The sequence below is a fragment of the Paroedura picta genome, chromosome 7, assembly GCF_049243985.1.
Source record: "Paroedura picta isolate Pp20150507F chromosome 7, Ppicta_v3.0, whole genome shotgun sequence".
NCBI classification, from domain to species: Eukaryota; Metazoa; Chordata; class Lepidosauria; order Squamata; family Gekkonidae; genus Paroedura; species Paroedura picta.
The window spans coordinates 102,377,039-102,399,444 of record NC_135375.1 but is presented as its reverse complement, the minus strand read 5'-3'; the positions used below and the strand labels follow the sequence as shown (position 1 = coordinate 102,399,444).

General features: G+C 48.6%; 2 protein-coding genes across 7 annotated transcripts in view; one reads left to right on the top strand and one right to left on the bottom strand.

Annotated features, from left to right (window-relative positions):
• Positions 1-13,679: 13,679 nt before the first annotated feature.
• The window catches only part of LPAR5 (lysophosphatidic acid receptor 5), a 26,377-nt gene continuing 17,650 nt past the window's right edge, over positions 13,680-22,406 (bottom strand). For all 6 annotated transcript variants that reach the window (XM_077345808.1, XM_077345806.1, XM_077345809.1 and 3 more), the window contains one exon: positions 13,680-15,698. In XM_077345808.1, coding sequence (XP_077201923.1) covers positions 14,323-15,438 — 1,116 coding nt within the window. In that variant the 5' untranslated portion in view covers positions 15,439-15,698 and the 3' untranslated portion in view covers positions 13,680-14,322. The remainder of the gene's footprint in view (positions 15,699-22,406) is intronic.
• Positions 17,812-22,406, top strand: part of LOC143841470 (protein Wnt-4-like) — a 25,873-nt gene continuing 21,278 nt past the window's right edge. Inside the window, exon 1 of the mRNA XM_077345811.1 lies at positions 17,812-17,873. The gene's annotated coding sequence lies outside the window, so the exon portion shown is untranslated. The remainder of the gene's footprint in view (positions 17,874-22,406) is intronic.

Sequence of the window (22,406 nt, the reverse complement as noted above, 5' to 3'; positions counted from 1 at the left end):
AACTGGAGCTCTCCCACCATGCTGATGACTGATCTCCAGGCTGCAGAGTTTGCTTCTCCTGCTGGGGGAAACGGTTGCTTTGCCCAGTGGCCTGGGCAGCGTTAGACACCACTGAGGTGCCCCCTCCCTGTCTCTAAACTCTGCCCTCCCCAGGCTCCACCCCTGCCCCCAAATCTCCAGGAATTTCCCAACCTGGACTTGGCAACCATGTGTTAAAGGCACAAGAGCAAAGCTACAGGAGAAGACAGGCACAGGGTGTGCAAATCTTTGCTCCTCAGAGTGTGATGGAGGCTGTCAGTGATCCGAAGGAGCTCCCTGGGCCACTCCAAGCGCCTCGGTCTTCGCCTCCTCCTCCACCTCCTTCCTCCTCAGCGTGAGGGACATGCTGCAAAGGTCTCTCAGCAAACCTCCTGGGCAGCCCCACCCAGCAAAAACTGGGCACATCCCATAATATCTCCCCCAGGAGACATTCCCTGGCAACTGTCCCCACCCCCACCCCTCACAGCAGCCATCCCATAATAGCACGCCTGCTTTTCTGGTTCTGAGAGTTGGAACAGGGAGGGGGGGCCAGGCTGGGCTGGAGATCTGGGGGGGAGATTGCTGCTGGGAGGGGGCAGCTGCTTGGCCACCGTCCCAGCAGACCCGGCCAGACACGCCGTCTGTGCCGGCATCCCATAATAGTCCCCCCTCCCCTCCCTCTTGTCCACAGCATCCCATAGGCAATTCAGAGAGCCAGCCACATCCCATAATGATCTCCCCCCCCCACAAAGTCACGTGGGGGCTCGCTGAACCGCTCCAGACATCCCATAATATTTCAAACACTCGGGCTCGCAGCGCACACACGCACGCACACAGAGCGCACACACCCCTCTGCCTGCCTTGCCATCCCATAATAGCCATGGCCTCTCATGGGGCACCATCCCATAATACTCCCACCAGCTGCAGCAGCCACCACATCCCATAGTACTCTCTCCCACCACCCACCTTTCCTCTTCCCCTCCCCGCCAAAAAGAAGGAAAAAAATACCAAAGGAAAGAAAGAAAAGAAACCTCTGGGCTGCTGCTCCATCCCATAATATCCCCTCTGCTTTCCTGCCCTGTCCCTGAAAGCTTCGACAGCCCATAATAGTGCCAGAGGCCTGACCCCTGTGGGCCAGGCCCCAGCCAGCTCAGCCAACTCGTGCAGTGTGAAGCTGGCGCCCGCGCATGGGGCTTGGCAATCCTGTGCATAGTGCTGATTTGCACGGGGGAAACGGCTCGGTTTCAAGGCCGTGCCATGCCGGTGCCAAGCCCCCCCGCCCCGAAAGAGCGGCAGGATCGCAGTGAGAAATCAAGTGGTGCGGCGTGCATCTTTCCTGCGCGGCCAGGCCTGGGCATGTGGGAGCATGAAACCTCGGAGGCTGGCTGGGAATCACAAACCCCACTAGCCGTTTCCCCTATTCTTTCAGGCCTCTTCTTGCGCACTTCATTTCCCGTGCTCACCTGTCTCACTTGCCCTCTCTTTTGAGCCACTGAATTCAAACGCACAGACTGTTAGGGGTGCCAACTCCAGGTTGGGATGCTCCTGGAGATTTGGGGGTGGAGTCTGGCGAGGGCAGGGTCCTCAGGAGAGTATAATACCATAAAGCCCCCCCTCCAAAGTAGCTGTTACCTCCAGGGGACCCGATCTTTGTCCTCTGGCGCTCTGTTGTAAATTCTGAGAGATCTCCAGGCCCCACCTGGAGGTTGGTAACAGTTTGCAAAATTCCAACAGATTTAGAGGAAGTACCTAGGGAGGGCAAAGTTTGGGCAGGGGAGAAAGTTCAGATGTCAGGGGTGGCCCACTGGCAGCTCTCCAGATGCCCATGGACTACAATTACCATGAGCCCCTGCCAGTGCTGGCAGGGGCTCATGGTAATTGTAGTTCATGGGCATCTGGAGAGCCACGGTTGGGCCAGTCCGGCTCTAGGACTTCTTAGCATTTATGGTATACCACAGAGTCAGTTCACTCTGGTAAACGCTAGCACACATGCTGGGTCTATTCCGTTTTAACCCAACGTCTGACAGACCGAATGAGTTCTGGTTTTCGTGCTTTTTGTGGAAGAGCTCAACCTTCAGACCCTTTTGTTGCAGATTAGGGCCCAGGCTGGAGAGCCCTGGTTGGCCCGGTCTTATCAGGACCTGGAAGCCAAGCAGCGTCGGCCCTGGTTCGTAATTATATAGATGACCCCTGAGAGAGCCAGGATCATTCAGCAGCAACAGAAAGCCATTGCAAACCTTGGAATGGCTCATCCCTTTGAGTCCCCATGGCGTAGCCGTACTTTTCTGCCGTTTCCAGCCTTTGCGGTTGGCACACGCTAACCATGGCCGTCTTGGTTGTTGTCAGGTTTCAGGTCTTTGAGGCCTGGAGGATACAGCGAGGGCCGAAGAGCTACCTTGGATCAGGAGCTCCAACCGTGAGATGACTTGATTCTTGAAGGACCCCACTTTTTACGACCTGAAGGAATCTCAAAGTGGCTGACAATCTCCTACCTTTCCTCTCCTCACAATAGACTCCTTGTGAGGTAGGTGGGGCTGAGAGAGCTCTGAGAGATCTGGACTGGCCCAAAGTCACCCAGCAGGCCTCATAAGTCTTAGAAGGGCTTCCAATCATCTCCCCTTCCTCTCCCTTTTAGATCCGTAGGTTCACAGACAACTGGGAGTTTATTTCAGTTCTTTATTGTGACCCCAACTCTTAAGTACAGAGGGCCAAAACTGAACTAACTAACCCCCTAGAAAACACCCAAAGCCAGCAAGCAGGTCTACAGACAACACCCTCCACAATGGACATCCCATGAGGTAGGTGCAGCTGAGAGCTCTGAGAGAACTGGGACAGGCCCGGGGTCACCCAGAGGGCCTCATGTGTCTCACAGGGTCTTCCAATTGCCTCCTGTTTCCCTGCCCACAACAGATATCCTGTGCACCAGGTGGGGTTGAGAGAGCTCTGAGAGAACTTGGATTGGCCCAAGGTTATGCAGCGGGTCTCAAAGGGGCTTACAGTCTCATACATCATCATTTTGAGGCAGGAAACAGTGGAGGAAGCAAATGTGGCTTTTGGGCCTCACTTTATGCTACTGCGGATGCCTTCCCAAGAGGGGAGGGGGGAAGTGTTTTCTCAGGACTCACCAAAACGCGCAGCAAACAGGGAGCATATTCAGCGCTGCATCTGAATCGCGAAAATTTATTGTGAACGTAATGATATTCCGCAGAACTTTATGAGTGCTGCCGGAAAGTTTTTAGTGACTGCAGAAAGGGTCTGCTTGATTTGTGTGTTTCTCCTGTGTTGTGTTTTTTACAATGATGCTCTTCTTCAGAGGTATGGTTTTCAGCAGAGTACATAGCTGACAACGTCAATATTCTTCTTGAGAACTGAGATTGCATTTCTAGTGTTCAGAGATTTTCCTTTAATCAATAGGCCTGTATGGAAGACCAGGATGGAGAAGACCCAGCTTTACAGCTGGAACAAGCAAAAGGTTCACACCGTTAACATTTCAGTATTGGGCTTCCATCCGACTTCCATCTTGTCTGCCATTAATTACTAACACGGACAGTTTTATTTCTCCAGTGTTTTTGTGAACAACAACTGAACTCAAAAGGACTGACTCTTTAGCAAAGAACTATGTGGCGTAATATGGCTAAATTTGGGCACTATGACACAGTTTACTAATTTGCCACTAATTTACCTTTTCTCTATATCTATACTCTCATGATCCTTGTTCCATTTTGTCTGAGGAGGTGTGCCTGCATACGAAAGCTCATGCCTTGGATAAATCTTTGTTGGTCTTTAAGGTGCTACTGGACTCAAAAACCATGCATGTTCCTCAAAAATCATCCAGGTTACCCATAGCTATGTGGTAGATACAGTGTCTTCTGTATCTGGAGGATACCAGTCTCTGTTTCTCTCTTCATCATCCCAAGGTGAGAAGGTGCCACATCCCTACATGTTCCTCAATTCAGCTCCATCTTTGCTAGGACCATCCTCTCCTTAAAAGGTCAGGTTTGCAGCCCTCAGGACCTTTTGGATTCAGCCTGGCTGCTGGACTCCCAGCCATCTGTAATGGGTGGCCTAGAATGTCTTTATCAACTTCGTCTTCTTAGGCAGTGGTGCCCTCTAGTGGACGTCTTGGATCACTGCTGTTCTTTCCTCTAATTCTTGGCTATTGTCAGGAGTTCTGTCACTCTGTTGGGCAATTGCAAAAGGTTCAGAAACGACAAGGGGTGCAAAATGCCACTGGCACACTAACACTGGGTTCAAAGAATCAGAATCGTATCGTGTCTGTCTTGAAGACGTAAGGCTGGCTTCCACTCCATTTCCAGGCCCGATTTAAGGCGCTGGCTTAGAAAGTCCCTGCGGCTGTAGTGAACTTCCCCATACTGCCAAATATCCTGGCGAGTCCCCATGGCAGCTGGTTAAAATCGGCATATGAAAAACAGGGCCTTTCCGGTTGATGCCCCAGAATTCTGCAATACCCTCCTGCTGGCTGTTTGCTTAGTGGGATTTTATAGACAAGCCAAAAACTTTGCAGGGTACTTTTGCACGTGCTAAACCATGCACTCCAGCAACCGTTTGTGAGTGGATCTTGCCATTTTGCACACAAAAAACTGCAAAGTGGATGGAAACAGCGTTATTTAGTGCGTGTGGATGGAAGTGCCTCTTTTATTCCTATCTGATTTTTGGAAGTGAGCCATTACAGCTCATCTGTTTTTGCTGATGCTCTGTTTTTTGCTTCTTTCTGCATTTTTTTAAACGTCCGGGCTTTTAAAATGTTCTACATAAACCGGGTGTTTTGTTAAATCTTAATGCCGCTTTAATACTGTTATATGCCGCTTTGGTACTTGTCAGGAGTGGATTAAACCTCGTTCAAAAAGCCGTAAATTAAGAACTTGGGAGGAATGGAGGAAATGGCCCTGGTTTGGAGGGTGGATTTCTGAAGAATGATTCCTGGATTTCTCAATGGTTAAAAAGCTGAGAAAGGCTGGATTAGGTTCTCCTATGCAGAACCATTGGATTGCGGTTTTAAAATGATATTTTAGCCTTTTTGAATGCAGAATTAACCATTGAGAAATCCAGGAATCATTCTTCAGGCTTTGAGAAACCCAAGAAGTGGTGCGATTATGCAGAAAATGTTTGGGAAGTAGAGCTGTGTCCATGCCCACCCAGGGTCCTGCCCCTTCTTACTCCCTCCAAGGCTGAATCTGCACAGAGCTTTTATTGCAATCCCAGCTCGATTCAGTCCCTGCCGTCTACACGGAATGCAATTTCCATTTTGATTTTGGGTGATTTAAATTTTCTCTCTGCAACAAACATGATTGATCCGGAGTGGCCCTACCCTTTCCTCGCGATATCCTGGAGTGCTTTTAACCCTCGATATTTTAAAAATTGCATGACTAAAGGTGCAGCTCTCTGCTTTTCCCCAAACTGACTTGCTGCTGAGCCTCCAACATTGTACAAAAATTCTGCTTGGTCGGGGTGTCATTTCAAATGCTTCCTGGTTGCAAAACTTTCCTCCCAAGGTTTATTTTTTCTTTGTTTTCCTCTGGAATCTGTGCTCCAGAACCAGCCTCTTCTCTGAGAGACTGCTGGCTGGCTGGCTGGCTGGCTCCCTCCCCACCATTCCCCCCACGCTCTTTAGAGAAAGAGCCCTCGTGCTGCTTCTTCACCGGCTTTCAAAAGAGGAGAACTTCTCTGCCCTCCCCTCTCCCAGCTCCCCGAATGGTGCAGAGCACTTTCTGTTTCAAGTCAGGGGAAAGTAATGAGGAAGACCCGAGTTCAAATTGATCTGAATTCAACAGGAATAAACTAAGTAAGTGTAGATTCAACCCAGGTCTATCATTAGCCATTTCAGAAGGGGTGGGTGGGTCAACATGACCATATATGATCATATCACCCAAAAAATATTTAACAAATTAAAAATATATACTGGCACTCTCACACTCTCCCCTTGTAGCCTACCACAAAGGGCTGTTGTGAGGATAAAATAGAAGGCGAAGAACATTGTCAGCCACTTGGGATTTCCCTTGGAGCAGGTTTCTCAGCCAGGGTTTCGTGAAATCCTGGGGTTTCTTGATAGCCCTGGAAGGGTTCCCCGAATGGGTGGGAGTTAATTAATTTTAAAATATATTTTTTACATTTGTTAAACATTTATCGGGTGAATTGGCCATATATGCTCATGTTGACCCACACACCCCTCCCAAAATGGCCAATGATGGGCCTGGAGGGGGTGGGAAGGGGCGGAGCCCCAGGTGGGTGTGTCCACAGCTCTGCTTCCCAACCATATTCTGCACAATTGCTCCACTTCTGGGGTTTCTCAAGCCTGAAGAATATTTCAATTAAAAAAGGAAGCTCTGGAGAGAGAGCAAACCCACACAAAGAGAGCTCTTTCCCCCTTTTCTTTAAGAGGCAGCATTTGGCAAGGCAAGAAAATGGCTTCCTCAAATGACCGGCTAGTGAGAGTTTCAATAAACTCATCACTGGAGGAAAAAAAAAAACTTTCTTCCAAAGTTACCACTTTCAGCAGAACGCTGGTCCATTCAGACACCAGGGGGCAGCAGAGAAGCAAAACAGAACAGTTACATTGATGCTTGGGGAAGAACTCGCAGCCGATCATGTCCCTTTGCAACTGGCATAAATAGTGTCCGGTTCTATACAGATTCTAAAACATGTCTGCCATCTACTGGTTGTAAGGAGGAATGCAAGTCTCATGCCCGAAAGGTTCAAGCTGAATGGCCCAGCTGCCTGCATTTACTAGGGCAGATAAAGATAAAGAGCTGTTCTGCTTGTGATTTTCCTTCAGCTTGGGAGCCAAGAAAGGGGGAAAACCGAGGCAATGGGACTTTCTTAAAAAACCGAGATACAGAGAACAGGTAAACAAACTGAGTTCTGAAGAGAGCAAAACCCATGCAGAGAGCAAGCTTGCTGTAGTGGCTAAGACTGGTGGCCTCGAATCTGGAGACCCGGGTTCGATTCCCTACTCCCACCCATGAAGCCCTGTTCGCTGGCCTTGGGCTGGTCACAGCTCTTGAAGCCGGGCTTTCTCAACTAGGGTTTTGTGAAATCCTGGGTTTTCTTGATGGCGCTGGAAGGGTTTCCTGCAATTGGTGGGAGTTAATGCATGTTTAATGCATTTTTAAACTTTGTTAAACATTTATCAGGTAATATCACCATATATAGTCATGTTGATCCACCGCCTCTCCCAAAATGGCTAGTGATGGTCCTGGAGGGGGTGGGGAGGGGCCCCGGGTGGGCATGTCCACAGCTTCCCAACCATATTCTGCACAATTGCGCCACTTCTGGGGTTTCTCCAAGCCTGAATAACATTTCAAGGGTTTCTCAATGGTAAAACAGTTGAGAAAGGCTGCTCCCTCAACCCTACCTACCTCACCGGGGGACTGCGGGGAGACTTTGAGACTGCATCAGGGGGTTAAACAGTGGTGTGCATAAACCAGCTCTTCTTTTTCCACTCCCCAGAGCTGGTCCTACAAGGATAGGCCACATAATACATACGTACATACATACATACATACATACATACATTCATACATACATACATACATACATACATAAATGATAATAATAAGGAAAAAGAAAGCCCCACGCTCCTGTGCAGCGAAAGTGAACTGGCGAGCAGGAAAGGAAAATACATCCGAGGAAAATGCCGGGTAAAAGCCAAAGAAACCACCAGTGCATAAAAAGCCCAACTCTTAGCTGGAATTCATGTGAGCAAACAAGCACTAATCGGAAGGTGTACGAATCCCCATATAACGGTCTATGGGAACGGGGAGATGTTTATGTGAAAGTGCAAAGAACCCGTGACAAACTTCGGCATCCCACGTTCAAAGAAACAATTTCTAAAAAAAATTATATATGTGATGTCCCTTGTCAGGGAGAGGGAGGGGAGAGAATTTGGATCATGGCTTTAGCACTTGACAAAGTGTTTTCACTCTTTACTTTCCACACCGTGTAAAGTATGCCCGGGGTTGCCAAATCCCCTGGGAGGGAATGGGGGCATTTGCCACCTCTAGGCCAGGAAATCTCAGGAAATCTGGGGGTGCAACTTGGGGGGGACAAAGACTTCATTGGGGTACAGTGCCATAGAGTCCACCATCTAAAGCAGGGGTGGCCCAAACTGTGGCTTGCCAGATGTCTGGGGACTGCAGTTCCCATGAGCCCCTGCCAGCACGTGTAGGCAGGAGCTCATGGGATTTGTAGTCCATGGACATCTGGAGTGTCAACAATTTGGCCTCCCCTGCTCTAAAGAATCTGTTTTCTCCAGGGGAACTAGTCTAATCATAGCTGTATAAACCCAGTAATGTTATGGTAGGCTGTGTTGGGGAATTTTTGGGATTGTTTTTTTTGTAATGGAATGATAAAATCATTTTGCCTGTTTTGCGCCATTGTCCTTGCCCTTGTTTTTCTGTACTCAGTGACTGGTGCGGCTCTTAATCTTCCTGGGACTTTCGAGACAGACAACATTTTATTTAAGGTAAAAGTTTGCGTGTGCACGGCTACTTCTTCAGAAGCGGCAACACACAATGTGCTCATGTTGGTTCAGGGGAAGGTGGTTTATGCCGGACTACAAATTGCCTGTAAGGGAGCAGAACCAAGTCTGAGTCCAATGGCACCGTTCAGACCAACAAAGTTTGATTTCGGATGCAAATTTTTGTTTGAGTGCACACTGCTTCAGCCGCAGAGACGTTTGAGTTCTTGAGTGGTGGTTGTGTTTCTTTTTAAGTGGAAGTGGTTTGAAAAGATGACTACTTCTTACCAGCTTGGGTAAAGAGAGTTTTGTATGGTTCCTTCCAGCCCTCTAAAAGATCTGAGCTGAGCAGGACCAAAATGTTTGTGCCTACCCTAGGAAGTGATGCCTAAGCGCTTTCTGATCTATTCAAATGTATCATCTGGACTGTAGACCACACAGCTGAGCATTTGTGGTGACATGTTCCCTTAGGCTAGGGGCAGCCAGCCTAAAAACAAAATGTTCAGAGAGGTACCCATTTCCCTGAAGTTCTCTCATACTGTTTTCTTCTCAGTATCACCTCTGGACAAATGGGTTTGAAGAAGAAGAGTTTTATACACTGCTTTTTACTACCCTAAGGGGTCTCAGAGTGGCTTAGAATCACCTTCCCTCCTTCCTCTGTGAGGTAGGTGAGACAGAGAGCTCTGGGAGAACTGGGACTGGCCCAAGGTTACCCAGTAGGCCTCCTGTGTCTCAGAGGGGCTTAGAATCACCTTCCCACCCTCTCCACACAACAGACATCCTGTGAGGTAGGTGAGGATGAGAGAGAAACTGAAAGAAACTGCTCTGTGAGAACAGCTCTAGCAGGACTGCGGCTGGCCCAAGGTCACCCCGCTGACTGCATGTGGAGGAGCAGGGAATAGAACCCAGTTCTCCAGATTAGAGGCCACTGCTCTTCATCACCATTGAGTTCAAGGGAGGGGAAAAGATGGCACAGAAAGAAAGGAGGGGCAGGATTAAGATGCATCAATATGGGGTAACTAAAGCAGACAGCCACTGAAAGGTCGTGTGCTGAACAGCTGTAAACCTACCATGGTGTGCTTGTCTCTCTGTGGCAAACTAGTCATCCAACACGTTCCTGGTAATTTTTAGTCATCCACAGCATTCATGGTCAAAACCATATAATGGGACACCACAAAAGTCCTCTTCATGTATTACAGGGCCTATCTATCCTGCATGTACATCTGTATGGAAGAAATGCATGTTTCACCCGGCAGCAGTACCTACGTAAATGCAGGGTTTCAGTTGCATGTTCGGCTCTACACATGCCGAATGTCACATGAGAACTATTGAACACAACGAGGCCTTGGGCCAGTCACTGTTCTCTTAGAGCTTTTCTCGCAGAGCAGTTCTTCTGGAGCTCTCTCAAACCCACCTACCTCACAGGGCATCTCTGGTGGGGAGAGGAAGGGAAAGGTGTTTGTAAGCCGCTCTGGGACTCCTTCGAGTAGTGAAAAGCCAGGGGTAAAAAAAACAGCTTTTCTTCTTCTGCAGCTTTCCCACTGTTCCAAGGCACACGACAGGACCGGGGCAGGATTGAAGGGGGCCAGCTTGGTATAGTGGTTAGGAGTGCAGACCTATAATCTGGCAAGCCAGGTTTGATTGCCCACTCCTCTCCCACACGCAGCCAACTGGGTGACCTTGGACTCGCCACAGCACTGAGAAAGCTGTTCTGACCAAGTAGTAATATCAGGACTCTCTCAGCCCCACATCCCTCACAGGGTGACTGTTGTGGGGAGAGGAAAGGGAAGGCGAATGTAAGCCTCTTTGAGACTCCTTCAGGTAGAGAAAAGCAGCATATAAGAACCAACTCTTCTTCTTCGGTAATATCAGGGCTCACTCAGCCTCACCTACCTCACAGAGTGGGGAAAGGAAAGGGAAGGCAAATGTAAGCAGCTTTGAGACTCCTTCAGGAAGAGAAAAGCAGCATATAAGAACCAACTCTTCTTCAGTAATATCAGGGCTCTCTCAGGCTCACCCCCCTCACAAGGTATCTGTTGTGGGGAGAGGAAAGGGAAGGCGACTGTAAGCCACTTTGAGACTCCTCCTGGTAGAGAAAAGCAGCATTTAAGAACCAACTCTTCTTCAGTAATATCATGGCTATCTCAGTCTCACCCACCTCACAGGATGTCTATTGTGGGGAGAGGAGAAAGAAGGCGATTGGAAGCTGCTTTGAGACTCCTTTGGGTAGAAAAAGCGGCATATAAGAACCAACTCTTCTCCAATGCCCGGTGTGAAGTCCCCTCTGCTGGATCCAGTCCGTTTAAACCTGAAACTGACCAATAGCACTGGCCAGAAGATTCATGGTCTGCTCTTTTACATAAGTTGTTTTTTTCTGGTGTGTGTGTGTGTGTATGTGTGTCTCAGTTCAGTTTAGCATCTTGTAGCATCATGCTGAGTTCACAATAAAGAGCGGATTGAATTCCCAGTGGTCCTGGTTTCCTTAAACCCACAGATTTAACAGTAGGGTGCCAGAATACAGCCTGGCAATTCTGTAGGGCCCTTTGTCCTGCTGACGAATCAGGACCCAGCGATGGCCACTTCCCCCTTGCTTTCCTCCCGCCCCTGGCTTCTGCAAGCCGAATTCCAGATGTGTCACCTCAGGGCGGGGGATAGGGGAGTGGGGAGAAAAACAAGTGGGAGTTTCCCCTTGGCTTTGGCTTTATCGGTTGTTTATGCAGAGAATGGGACTGAGCCAGCTGTGGCAACCCATGTGCACATGTGCAAACCAGCCCAAACCTGGCCGCTTGAAGCACACAGGTGTGTCTGCCTACAGGTATGTAGGCATACTATCTGCTGGGTACAGGTGAGCAGGCATAGCATACGGAGCTCCCAGGTGTTAAATTTATTGACTATGGCAGTAACGATGCCATCCCCACCCAGTAGACTTTTGGGGCAGCTCCAGCATCTGCCCTCATTGTTTATTTAATTCATTAATCACGGAGCTCCTGGGCTTGAACGTGGACAGCTTGGGAGAACAAACCGGATATTCCTAGCCACCCCCAGCGCCGCTATATGACCTCTTCAGGTACTTGGAGGGCTGTGACGGAGAGGATGGAGCACAGTTGTTTCCTGTTGCCCCAGAGGGTTGGACCGGAACCAATGAGATGAAATTACTTCAGAAGAATTTTTGGCTAAACATCTGAGGGTAAGAGCGGCTCCTCAGTGGAACAGGCTTCCTCGGAAGGTGGTGGGTTCTCCTTCTTTGGAAGTTTCTAAGCAGAAGCTGGAGAGTCAATTGACAGAGAGGCTGATTTTGTGCATTTAGGCAGATGGTGAGAGGGTGGGCAGAAGGGACTGTGTCTGAGCTTGGCTCTTGTGGCCCTTCCTTGCATGCCCAGGGAAATGCTGATCGCTACTTTGTTCCAGGCCGGACTGGCCAGGGATTTAGGTTTTGGGGGTGGGGCATCATCTGGGCAAGGGACTGAGGCCTCTGTGGGTGGGCAGATAGGTGTGATTTTCCTGCACTGTGCAGGGGGTTGGCCTAGATGACCCTGGGGGGTCCCTTCCAACTTTATGATTCTATGAGAGACAGCCAGGCCCTTGTGGATCACTAGTGCCTCAGGCTGCCAATGCCAACTTGGAGATTTGAGTCATGGCACCCAGAGGGGGTGGGGTTTGAGGACGGTATAGTGCTGTAGAGTCCACCTGCCATTGCAACCGTATCCTCCAGGAGAACTGATCCCCTGGAGATGAGTTGTAAAGCCAGGAGATCTCCAGGAGGTTGCATCATGACTGTAAAAACTCCACATTTTCCATAGTTCCTCCAGCCAAGGTGTGGAGTGAGCCGGCAGCCAGTGGGTGGCAAATCCTTCATTATGTTGCAGATCCTCTTTCTTATGAAGCATGTCTTGCTAAGCAGGGGCAGATCTGTGTGTAGCGGACTCTGTCAGCCCCCACTGCTGTGTTCTAATTGGAGCCACTTACTCTGAGCAGGGGTCCTTTGACTCATCTTCTGCCAAACAACCTCATCAAGGAAGGAGACTCTTTCCTGTGGAACAAGACTTCTCCCTTCATGGAAAGGAACTGCAGAGCCCAGGGGAAAAGGCTGCAGCCTTTGCTCTAGCAAGAGGCTCGAAGGAGGAGGAGGAAGAGGAGAGGGAAAAAGTTGTTGTTTTTTTTTCACTCAAAGTCTCAAAGCGGCTTCCAATCGCCTTCCCTTCCTCTCCCCACAACAGGCACCCTGTGAGGTAGATGAGGCCGCGAGAGCCCTGACAGAACTGCTCTGTGAAAACAGCTCTAACAGGACTGTGACTGGCCCAAGGCCAGATAGTTCTCTTTCAACTTGGTTCTTTCTCCCAGTTGTATACTCCACGTAAGTATTGCTTTGGGCAAAATACTTTCAGTGGTTTTTGTTCTGGGAGATTCTCCCAGACTAGATACCAAGATAGCGTGGTTATTACAAAGACATCAGACATTACGGTCGTGTGTTCCAGAACCAGGCTGTGTGTGCTCACTGGCAGTGTACACTACCTATGATGCTCCAGGTATGTTTCTGGTTGACACCCTACACCAAATTGTATTGCCGTTGGCTTTTGTATATACCAAAACTGAAAATCCATATGCTGACCCCTTTGGGCAACACTGTACCTGCCTCTATAAGGTGAATCTCTGTGTGGTTACTCATGGTTATTCCAGGAAACTCACAGGAGGGTTAAGTGTGGGGACATGGGTGGGGGCACTACATCCTCTGCCCTGATTCCAGTGATTCTAAGTGATTCCAGGCGGAACCTGGAAGTGGTGTCCAGCAGCTCTAGGAACCACTGGTAAAACTTCAGAGTTACCAATAATTCCTAGAGCTACCCTAAAACATTCCCCCCTGAAAGTGACATAGTGATGCAGAGGGTTCTTTTAATGTTTTCCCCCATGATACCTCCTGGAGAAGTGGTGGGTAAACTAGGGGGAGGTCTGGCATCTCCAGCAATGCCTCAAGAACCCTGATGTTTAAATATGCTGTCCCCACTCTTCGAATTAGCCTGTTCACAAATTCAATTTAGCACATAAGCCGGAGGCGTGTGCACCAACATTATGTGAACTGTGGTCCTGAAGGCACTTTCGGATCTTTATGGAAATATTCACGGAAATATCAGCCTCTTGAGAGCTGACACAACCCTCACACCGTACGCCTGCCACAAACACAACCTGAACAAGGGCATAAAAAGATCACATATATATAATTAGTAAAAACAATGTTAAACTAGATGCCTTCCTTCCAGGGCAAGGATCATTAAGCGTGTTCCCAAGATTGTGGCTGGAAAGTGAGCTGTCGCAGCTTGCAGAGTGGCTTACTAAGAACGTGCTCGTACGACTTTCACAGTCCGCAGCAAAAAGCAATAAATAACAACCGCTGAAGCGCATTCACGGGGAAGCAGAACACCGGAAATGGCTGATACAAAATTGGACAGTAGCACCTCTGAGTATTTTTCTTTTCATTTTGCACAGTTATCTACAGTTGGCGTCCACCTGGACAGCGTGAACTTTGAGTACCCACCGCCACATGTCTCGAGGTAATGTTTAATACCCTTTGGTGCTGGTTTCTGGAGGGGAGCGCAGAATCAACTGGAGAGCCTGCCCTGCACATGTCATCCAAGCAAGAACATTGCCCTCTTGCGCACAACATTCATGTGAACAGACCCCGCCCAGGAATGAAAACAGAAGTCTAAAAATAACATCTGAAGCCACCTGGGGAACCTCGGAGCGGCCTCTGCTTGACTTGGTCTAAACTTCTGTCCCTCCCTCTCCATATTCAAGTATCCTCTTGCCCTGTCCTCAAAGTTCCCGGCGCATCCTTATATTTCCGAGTCTTCGATGGGGCTGTTTAAAAATATCTTAGGAGGGGTGAACGGCAAGTCCTTGCGCGGGAGGATCAAGTGCCGGATGGGGAACCGTTTGCTTTCGGCCTTCGTGTTTGCTGTGGGGGGCTTGCTTTGGGTCACCCGAGCCTGTAGCGTTCCCGTCTCGGAGTCCCAAGCTTGCCCCCTCCGCAGTTTCTTCAGAGTGTTTCGGAAGCCCTCCGTGTTGAAGTAGTAGACCAAGGGGTCCAGGGTGCAGTTCATGCTGGCCAAGAGCACTGTGACGACCAAGGCCTGGCGCACGCCGTCCTTGGTCGATTGTTCTGTCGGGAACACGCGGGCCTTGATCACCCCGTAGGCGGCCAGGATGATGTTATAGGGGACAAAGCAGATAATGAAGATGACCAAGTTGACCACGAGCAGGCGGATCGTCTTCTGCTGGCGCAGGCTCTGCTCCCGCCCGGGCTTGCACAGCTTCCGGAAGATTCTGATCGAGCAGTAGGTCACCGAAGTGAGAGGCAGGAGAAAACCAAGGATCTCTGCCAAAACCACCAAGGGGAAGAGTCCTTTCTGCCACAGGTCGTTGCTGAAGCTTTCAAAACACAGCGTGACGTTCTGGTTTGGCCTCCGACAGGACGTGGTTTTGTGAACGACAGCCACCGGGATGGAGCCCATCAGGATGAGCACCCACACCACCAGGCAGAGCAGCCGGGCCACCTTAGGGCGCCGGAGGTGGCGCCAACGGAGCGGGTAGACGATGGCGACAAAGCGGTCCAAGTTGATGCACATCAGGAAGAGGCAGCTGCCGTACATGTTGATCTGGAAGACGGAGCCGGAGACCTGGCAAAGGACGGTCCCGAAGGGCCATTCCCCCACGGCGTAATAGTAGATGCGGAACGGCAAAGACACCGTGAACAGGAGGTCGCTCACAGCCAAGTTCAGCATGTAGATGCTCACCACGGACTTGATCCGCAGGTAGTACAGGAAGATCCAGAGCGCCGCCACGTTGAGAAGCAAGCCGGCTGTGAAAATCATGCTGTAGCCGATCAGGTGAAGGTGGTGGCTGGTGCTGCGGTCCTTACACAGTTCCAAAGTCTGGTTGGCAGAGGACATCCTGGTGGCCGCTAAAGGCCTTCAGAAGGCCTCTTGGGATACCGGGAGAAAGCGAGGAAGCAGGAGGACTTCACCCTCAGAGAAAAGGGGGCCACACAAAATCCACAGAGCCCCACCTGGAGCTCATTTCTTTCAGTGGTGGTTCAGCGGCTGCTGGGCTGTTCCCACGGCATCGCTGCTTGGAGGTCTAGGCCCCAGACGCCTTCAGAGATCCTGATGAGGAAACCTCAGGAGCCATTCTGGTTGGCAATATGATGAACCTGGAGAGAAACAAGAGAGGCTGTTTTTAGCAGGATATTTAATCCCAAAGATAACAGGGGTGGAATGGAGGTGGGTGGAAAAACGTAAAACCGAGAAAGGAAGGAACAGGCAACACAGACAGGATTCACAGATATCAAGGGAGAAGTCACACGGACGTTATTAAAAACTTCAGAGGCGGAAAAAGGAGTTGTCTAGACTCCGCTCGTTATCTGCGCTAATTTAGCCGCTAACTACTTATTAGATGCAAAGACACTTAATTAAACCTGGGGTGCTTTTTAACAGAAAGTTTCAACAACGGGTGGTTTTGTGGGGCGAGACAAAAATTGACAACGAGAACATTGAATGTATTGACGATTTCATCTTTCTTGGCTCTATGATCAATCAAAGTGGTGGATGCAGCCGTGAAATCAAACGGCGAATAAAACTGGGCCGGAACGCAATGTTTAGCATGAACAGAATATGGAAAAGTAAAGATATCAGCCTTAGAAGAAGAAGAAGAGTTGGTTTTTATATGCCACTTTTCCCTACCCGAAGGAGGCTCAAAGCGGCTTACATTCGCCTTCCCTTTTCTCTCCCCACAACAGACACCCTGTGGGGTGGGTGAGGCTGAGAGAGCCTTGATATCACTGCTTGATCAGATCATCAATGCTGTGGCGAGCCCAAGGTCACCCAGCTGGTTGCATGTGGGGAAGCGCAGAATCGAACCTGGCATGCCAGATTAGAAGTCCGCACTCCTAACCACTACACCAGACTGGCTCTCCTTAATACAAAGCACCGGCTAGTCAACCCCATTGTCCTCCCCATAACAAGCTACAGATGCGAAAGCTGGACCCTGAAGAAGGAAGACAGGAGGAGAATAGATGCTTTGGAATTATGGTGTTGGAGACGAATGCTGCGAATCCCATGGGCAGCCCAAGTTACCAACAAGATTGTTTTAGAGAGGAGCAAACCAACTATGTCATTAGAAGGGAAGATATTATGGCTAAATCTCACTTTAGACACATCATGCAATCAAACTCGCTAGAAAAATCATTAATGCTCGGCATGGTCAGCGGCAAAAGGAAACGTGGTCGCCAAAGGATCCGCTGACTCGACACAATCAAAGTTGATAAAGGGATAACCATGAACCAACTAAAAGAAGCAGTCAAAGACAGGGGTGTATGGCGAAGACTTTCCTATAGAATCGCTGATAGTCAGACACTACTGAATCGATAACATCATCATCATCATCATCATCATCATCATCATCATCATACCTATGGCCTCGTTTTGGTTCTGCACTTCAAACAGTCCCCCAACCCCTTTAAGACCTCCAAACACAGTGAACATTCGGGTGACCAGCTCTGGCTTGGGAACTACCTGGATATTTGGGAGGTGCAGCCTGAGGAGGGTGGGATTTGGGGAGAAGAGGGGCTTCACTGGGGCATAATGTCATAGAATCCAGCCTTCTAAAGCAACCATTTTCTCCAGGGGAACTGATCTCTGTCCCCGGAACAGCAGTTGGAGAGAGGAAGGGAAGGTGATCCCGAGCCCCTCTAGGACATCAGAGGTCTGCTGGGTGACCGTGGGCCAGTCACAGTTCTCCACAGCTCTCCTCTCAGCCGCACTTACCTCACAGGGTGTCTGTTGTGGGGAGAGGAAGGAAAGGCGATTCTAAGCCACTTCGAGACTCCTTTGGACAATAAAAATCAGGGTACAAAAAAGCTCTTCTCTTCTCTCTTCTCTTCTTCTGAGTCTCTGAGTGATAGAAAGCCTGGTAGAAAGGGACAATTTTTTGGACTACAATATTAGCATGTAAAAAAAGAAAAAAATTAAGGCCTCATCCAGGCTTCTCCTCTCCTGAAGTGAGCTGATGTTTTTTTAACCATGAAATGCCGGAGACCTTTGCATCAGAGCCTCATTTTATGGTGGGAGATAGCCCTTCCTTTGTGAGTAAATCCTTTTGAAGTCTGTTGGACTCGTTTGGGAGTAAATATGGCTAAGAGGGGCCTGGAATTATAACTTCTTTGCAGGCAACAGAGATCGGTGCCCCAGTTCCTTGGGCGTATGAAATATTGTGCATGTTTATTTTATTATTATTTTATTACATTTTTACAGCACCCTTCCTTGCGGCTCAGGGTTCACGGATATTTATCACCACTGACCCAGCGGATGAACATCTCACTGTGAATAAGGTAGTTATCGCCGTTCCATATATTTAAAAATATTTCAACTGAAAACTTGTTTTTGTTGCTTAGCAGAAATATAATCCCCTCCCACCCCTCATTTTAAGTCCATTCTGTGTACGGTAAGTTGTATGCATATTTTTTGTTAAATGTATGGAGTGTTCAGTGCTAGCGTTTTTGTATTATTTCTTGGATATGACTATAATTTGTACCTCTGAACCTATATTTATATGATTGAACATTTCTCTTTAATTTAGGCCAGGTTTTCTCAGCCAGGGGTTCCTGAAAGCTTGTAGTTCAGGGGTAGTCAAACTGCGGCCCTCCAGATGTCCATGGACTACAATTCCCAGAAGCCCCTGCCAGCATTCGCTGGCAGGGGCTTCTGGGAATTGTGGTCCATGGACATCTGGAGGGCCGCAGTTTGACTACCCCTGTTGTAGTTTCTTGACGGCCCTGGAAGGGTTTAACAAATGGGTGGAAGTTAATTATTTTAAATATATTTTTAAAAATTTGTTAAGCATTTCGGGTGATATGACCATGTATGGTCATGTCGACCCCCCTCCCAAACTGGCCAATGATGGGCCTGGAGGGGGTGGGAAGGGGAGGGGCCTGGGGTAGGCGTGTCCACAGCTCTGCTTCTCAGCCATATTCTCCATGATCCCACCACTTCTGGGATTTCTTGAAGCCTGAAGAATGTTTCAGGGATTTCTCAATAGTAAAAATGTGGAGAAAGGCTAGATTAGGTTCTCATATGCAGAACCATTGGATTGTGGGTTTAAAATGATATTTTAGCCTTTATCGAATGCAGAATTAAATTATATATGCCTCAGCATTTTTGTTTGTGTGTTTTCTCCCCCTTTTTTGGTAACACTATAGCAGTCCTTCATAATTAGGCTGTCCTGAAGGACCAAATATTGACTGAACCAATCTACAGCATGCCTTTCGGCCTTCTGTATTGCTTAATATGTGTGACTCATTGCTTTGACAGAGGCAAAAGTTGTACCAGAGCAAGACAGTAAGAAAAACAACATCCTCAGTTGAGTTTTGGAGGGTGTGGAGATTGAGGCTGCAGAAAGGATCACACATCAGCTGAAAGGATCTCTAGGCAGGGCTGAACTGTCAGATTTTGTTATCAAGTTGGACACCTTCCAGAAGCGTTGGCTTCGTTCAGAATAAACCATCGGATTTCCGTCTCTGTTGGGTACAAAACTGTAGCTTGTGGCCCCACTTGATTCTGGTGGGCTAGCCAAAATTATCATGCCATATTATCGGGTTGCCAGCCTCAAGGGCAGAGAGATTTTGAAAGGAGTATGTGCTTGTGAACACGTCCAAGACGAGGTGTAATTGGAATTCTGAGGAAGCGTTATGATTCGAACTCAGCCTTACCAGAAGCGCTTCTGTTCTACGGAGTTCTTGATAAGCAAATCAAAATAAAGGCGCCTTTACTGAAACTCTTACTACAACAAAATAAACTTGGAACTTTTCTTACCCATTTGCCTCTGCATTAGTGATATCGTTTGGATTTGCATTTTTAAAGGGTCGTTTTTTCATCCATTTCCGCCTCACAGTAAAGGAATCCGCAGAAAACTAGATTTCATCTTTTCACGGGGGATCTAACAGGGTCTAAATTGAGGCCACCGAATGCAGAAATACCTGCAATTGGGTTTTTCCGTATGCCTGCCATTTTGAGTAGTTTGGGGATGGCCCTTTCCTTGTTGTCTTCCTCTTTCCCTTCCTCCCCCGCCCTCCCACCATTCCAAAAAATCTGCTTTTTTTTAAAAGGGGGAAATTGTGTTACAACGCTGTTTCAAAGTTTGTTTAAAAAGCAGTCTTGCAATCTTACACAAACCAGCCCAAAGCCAGGCTGGTTCAAGGGCTTGTGACACTGCCCGCGGCGGCCAGGCCAGGTGGGACTTTTTTTAAAAGCCCTGAGAGGCGGGACATTTCTTTGGAAAGTGTGATTGTCCCGCAAGATGTGGGACAAATGGGCACCTTATTTTAAGGGGAAGGGGGGAGGTGATCAAGGGCACAGAATAGTGGGATTAAGAGGCATAACGAAAACAAAGCTGCAAACGGCACCATTTTGCAAAAAAACTGTCTCTAGACTGCAGAGATTCTGTCCCCTTGGGAAAATGCTAGTTTCAAGTCCAATCTTAGAAACCAACCAGATTTTCAGGGTGGGAGCTTTTGAAAGTCAAAGCTCTTGAAAGTTTCTACCCTGAAACACTTATTGGTTTCTCAGGGGCTACTGGAATAAAATCTAGCTGAACTGATCTCCTGATGACAGAGATCAATTTGTCTTGAGATAATGGCTTCCTCGGAAAGTGGCTTGCATATCATTCAACCACGCTGAGGCCTCATCCCTGTGCAAATCGTGCCCTCCCCATGCTCCCTCCACCCTGACATCTCCAGCTGTTTTTCTAATGCAGAGTTGGTAACCCTACAGTACTACCACCCTCTGAAACGATCCCCTGGACCAAAATGGCTGCTTTGGAGCACAGACTCGAGGGCATTACCTCCTGCTGTGATCACCCCCCTCCACAAACACCACCCTTCCCAGGAACTTCCCAACCAGTCAATCTTGTTGACACATACAGAAACATACATTCACAAGGGACCAGCTTTGCATTCCAGAACATGTCTCAGAATATCATAAAAGATATATCCGCTGCTTTCTGCGGTTCATGCATGGTGTTGTTGTTTTTAAAAAAATGCCTTTTAGAGCATGCTCTTTCTTTCTTTCTTTCTTTCTTTCTTTCTTTCTTTCTTTCTTTCTTTCTTTCTTTCTTTCTTTCTTTCTTTCTTTCTTTCTTTCTTTCTTTCTTTCTTTCTTTCTTTCTTTCTTTCTTTCTTTCTTTCTTTCTTTCTTTCTCTCTCTCTCTCTCTCTCTCTCTTTCTTTCTTCCTCTCCCTCTCCCTCTCCCTCTCCCTCTCCCTCTCCCTCTCCCTCTCCCTCTCCCTCTCCCCCTTCCTTCCTTCCTTCCTTCCTTCCTTCCTTCCTTCCTTCCTTCCTTCCTTCCTTCCTTCCTTCCTTCCTTCCTTCCTTCCTTCCTTCCTTCCTTCCTTCCTCTCTTTCTCTCTTTTCTTTCTTTCTTTCCTCTTCTTTGACTGCGAAGGAGACCTTGGAAGGGTCTTTACCACCAAGGTCCATAATGGGGAGGGGCTCCCCAAGGACCGCCTCCCTCTGGCGCCACTGGCCGGCCTTCCAAGGAGTGAGCCCAGAAGCAGAATGAGAGCACCAGGGAGTCCAACATGGGCTGTCAGGGAGAGCCCACAATATTCCAGCAGGGCACAGCAGAACGAACACCCTCCTTCCCCCGCTGCCCACACAGTGCTCCTTTACCCCAAGGGAGGTTTGTTCCTTTATTCCTGTGCGGAAACAATGATGTATTGTGAAGGCCACTGTTCCGAAAGGGTGTTTGGAAAGGTTTTTTTTTTTTGGGGGGGGGGTAGGTTTGGCTATGCATAAGGCAGCTTTACACATTCATTTTGAAAATATAATTGCGAGGCTTAATGAATCAAGGAGCAGTAGTCAGCCCTGTCCCTGGTCTCCCTTTTCAAATCAGGCTCCTACAGCACTCCTTAATAGTCCTTCCACGGGGAACTCACAGCTGCTGTTGTGCTGCAAGTCCCCGAGGTCAGTTCCCCCACCCCACCCTCCCCCTCCGGCTCTGCTAGGCGCTTGGATGGCAGCCGGAGGGTGGTGGGGATGTCAGCCAGGAAGAAAGCCGCAGTCTGGCCGAGAAGGAGGAAGCGGCCAGGGGAACAGCTCCACGTTACAGCCCAGCTGTAGGAGCAGGTGGAGCCAGCCAGCAATAGGAGTGTGTTTGTGGCAGCCGACTACAGAAGAAATGGCTTTATTAAATGTTCACCTCGATCTTTTATGGCTTGTCTGGTCAATTTCTTTTTCTCAGCCCTCCGAGACTAGCGTTAAACTCATATCGCTAGGCTTTTCCCGGTTTTGCAAAGGAACTGAATTTCTAAATTTATTTATTTATTCGATTTATGTACCTCCCCTCCCAGCAAACCAGCTCAGGGCGATGAAGGAAGGAGTGGCAAAAGGGTGTATGTATTATTTAAACTTCGATTCCAGCCTCCCTCGGCAGATTCAGGGCAGATCACAGTATGATTAAAATCACAAGCCATTTTAAATGTAAAATCTAATGTATATTTAAAAATTTCCAGTATAACTTGAGTTCTAATGTTGCTTATACAATTTCTATCATGGGTGGGGTGTGATGGAAGCCTCCTGAAGAAGTATAGTCTGGCAGATGCCTATGAGATCAGATGCTGGTTGTTAGGTCTCAACCGTAGGCCTGGTGGAACAGCTCTGAGTTGCAAGCCCTGCAGAACTTTCGTATGTTCTGCAGGGCCCTGATCTCATTTGCCAGAGTGTTTCACCAGGTCGGGGCCAGGACTGAAAAGGCCCTGGCCCTGGTTGAGGTCAATTTGATATCTTTGGGGCTCGGGATCCCAAGTAGATTTTGGTCACGAGGCCTTAATGCCCTTTGTAATGATCTGCTGAAATGGCTGTCCGACAGCA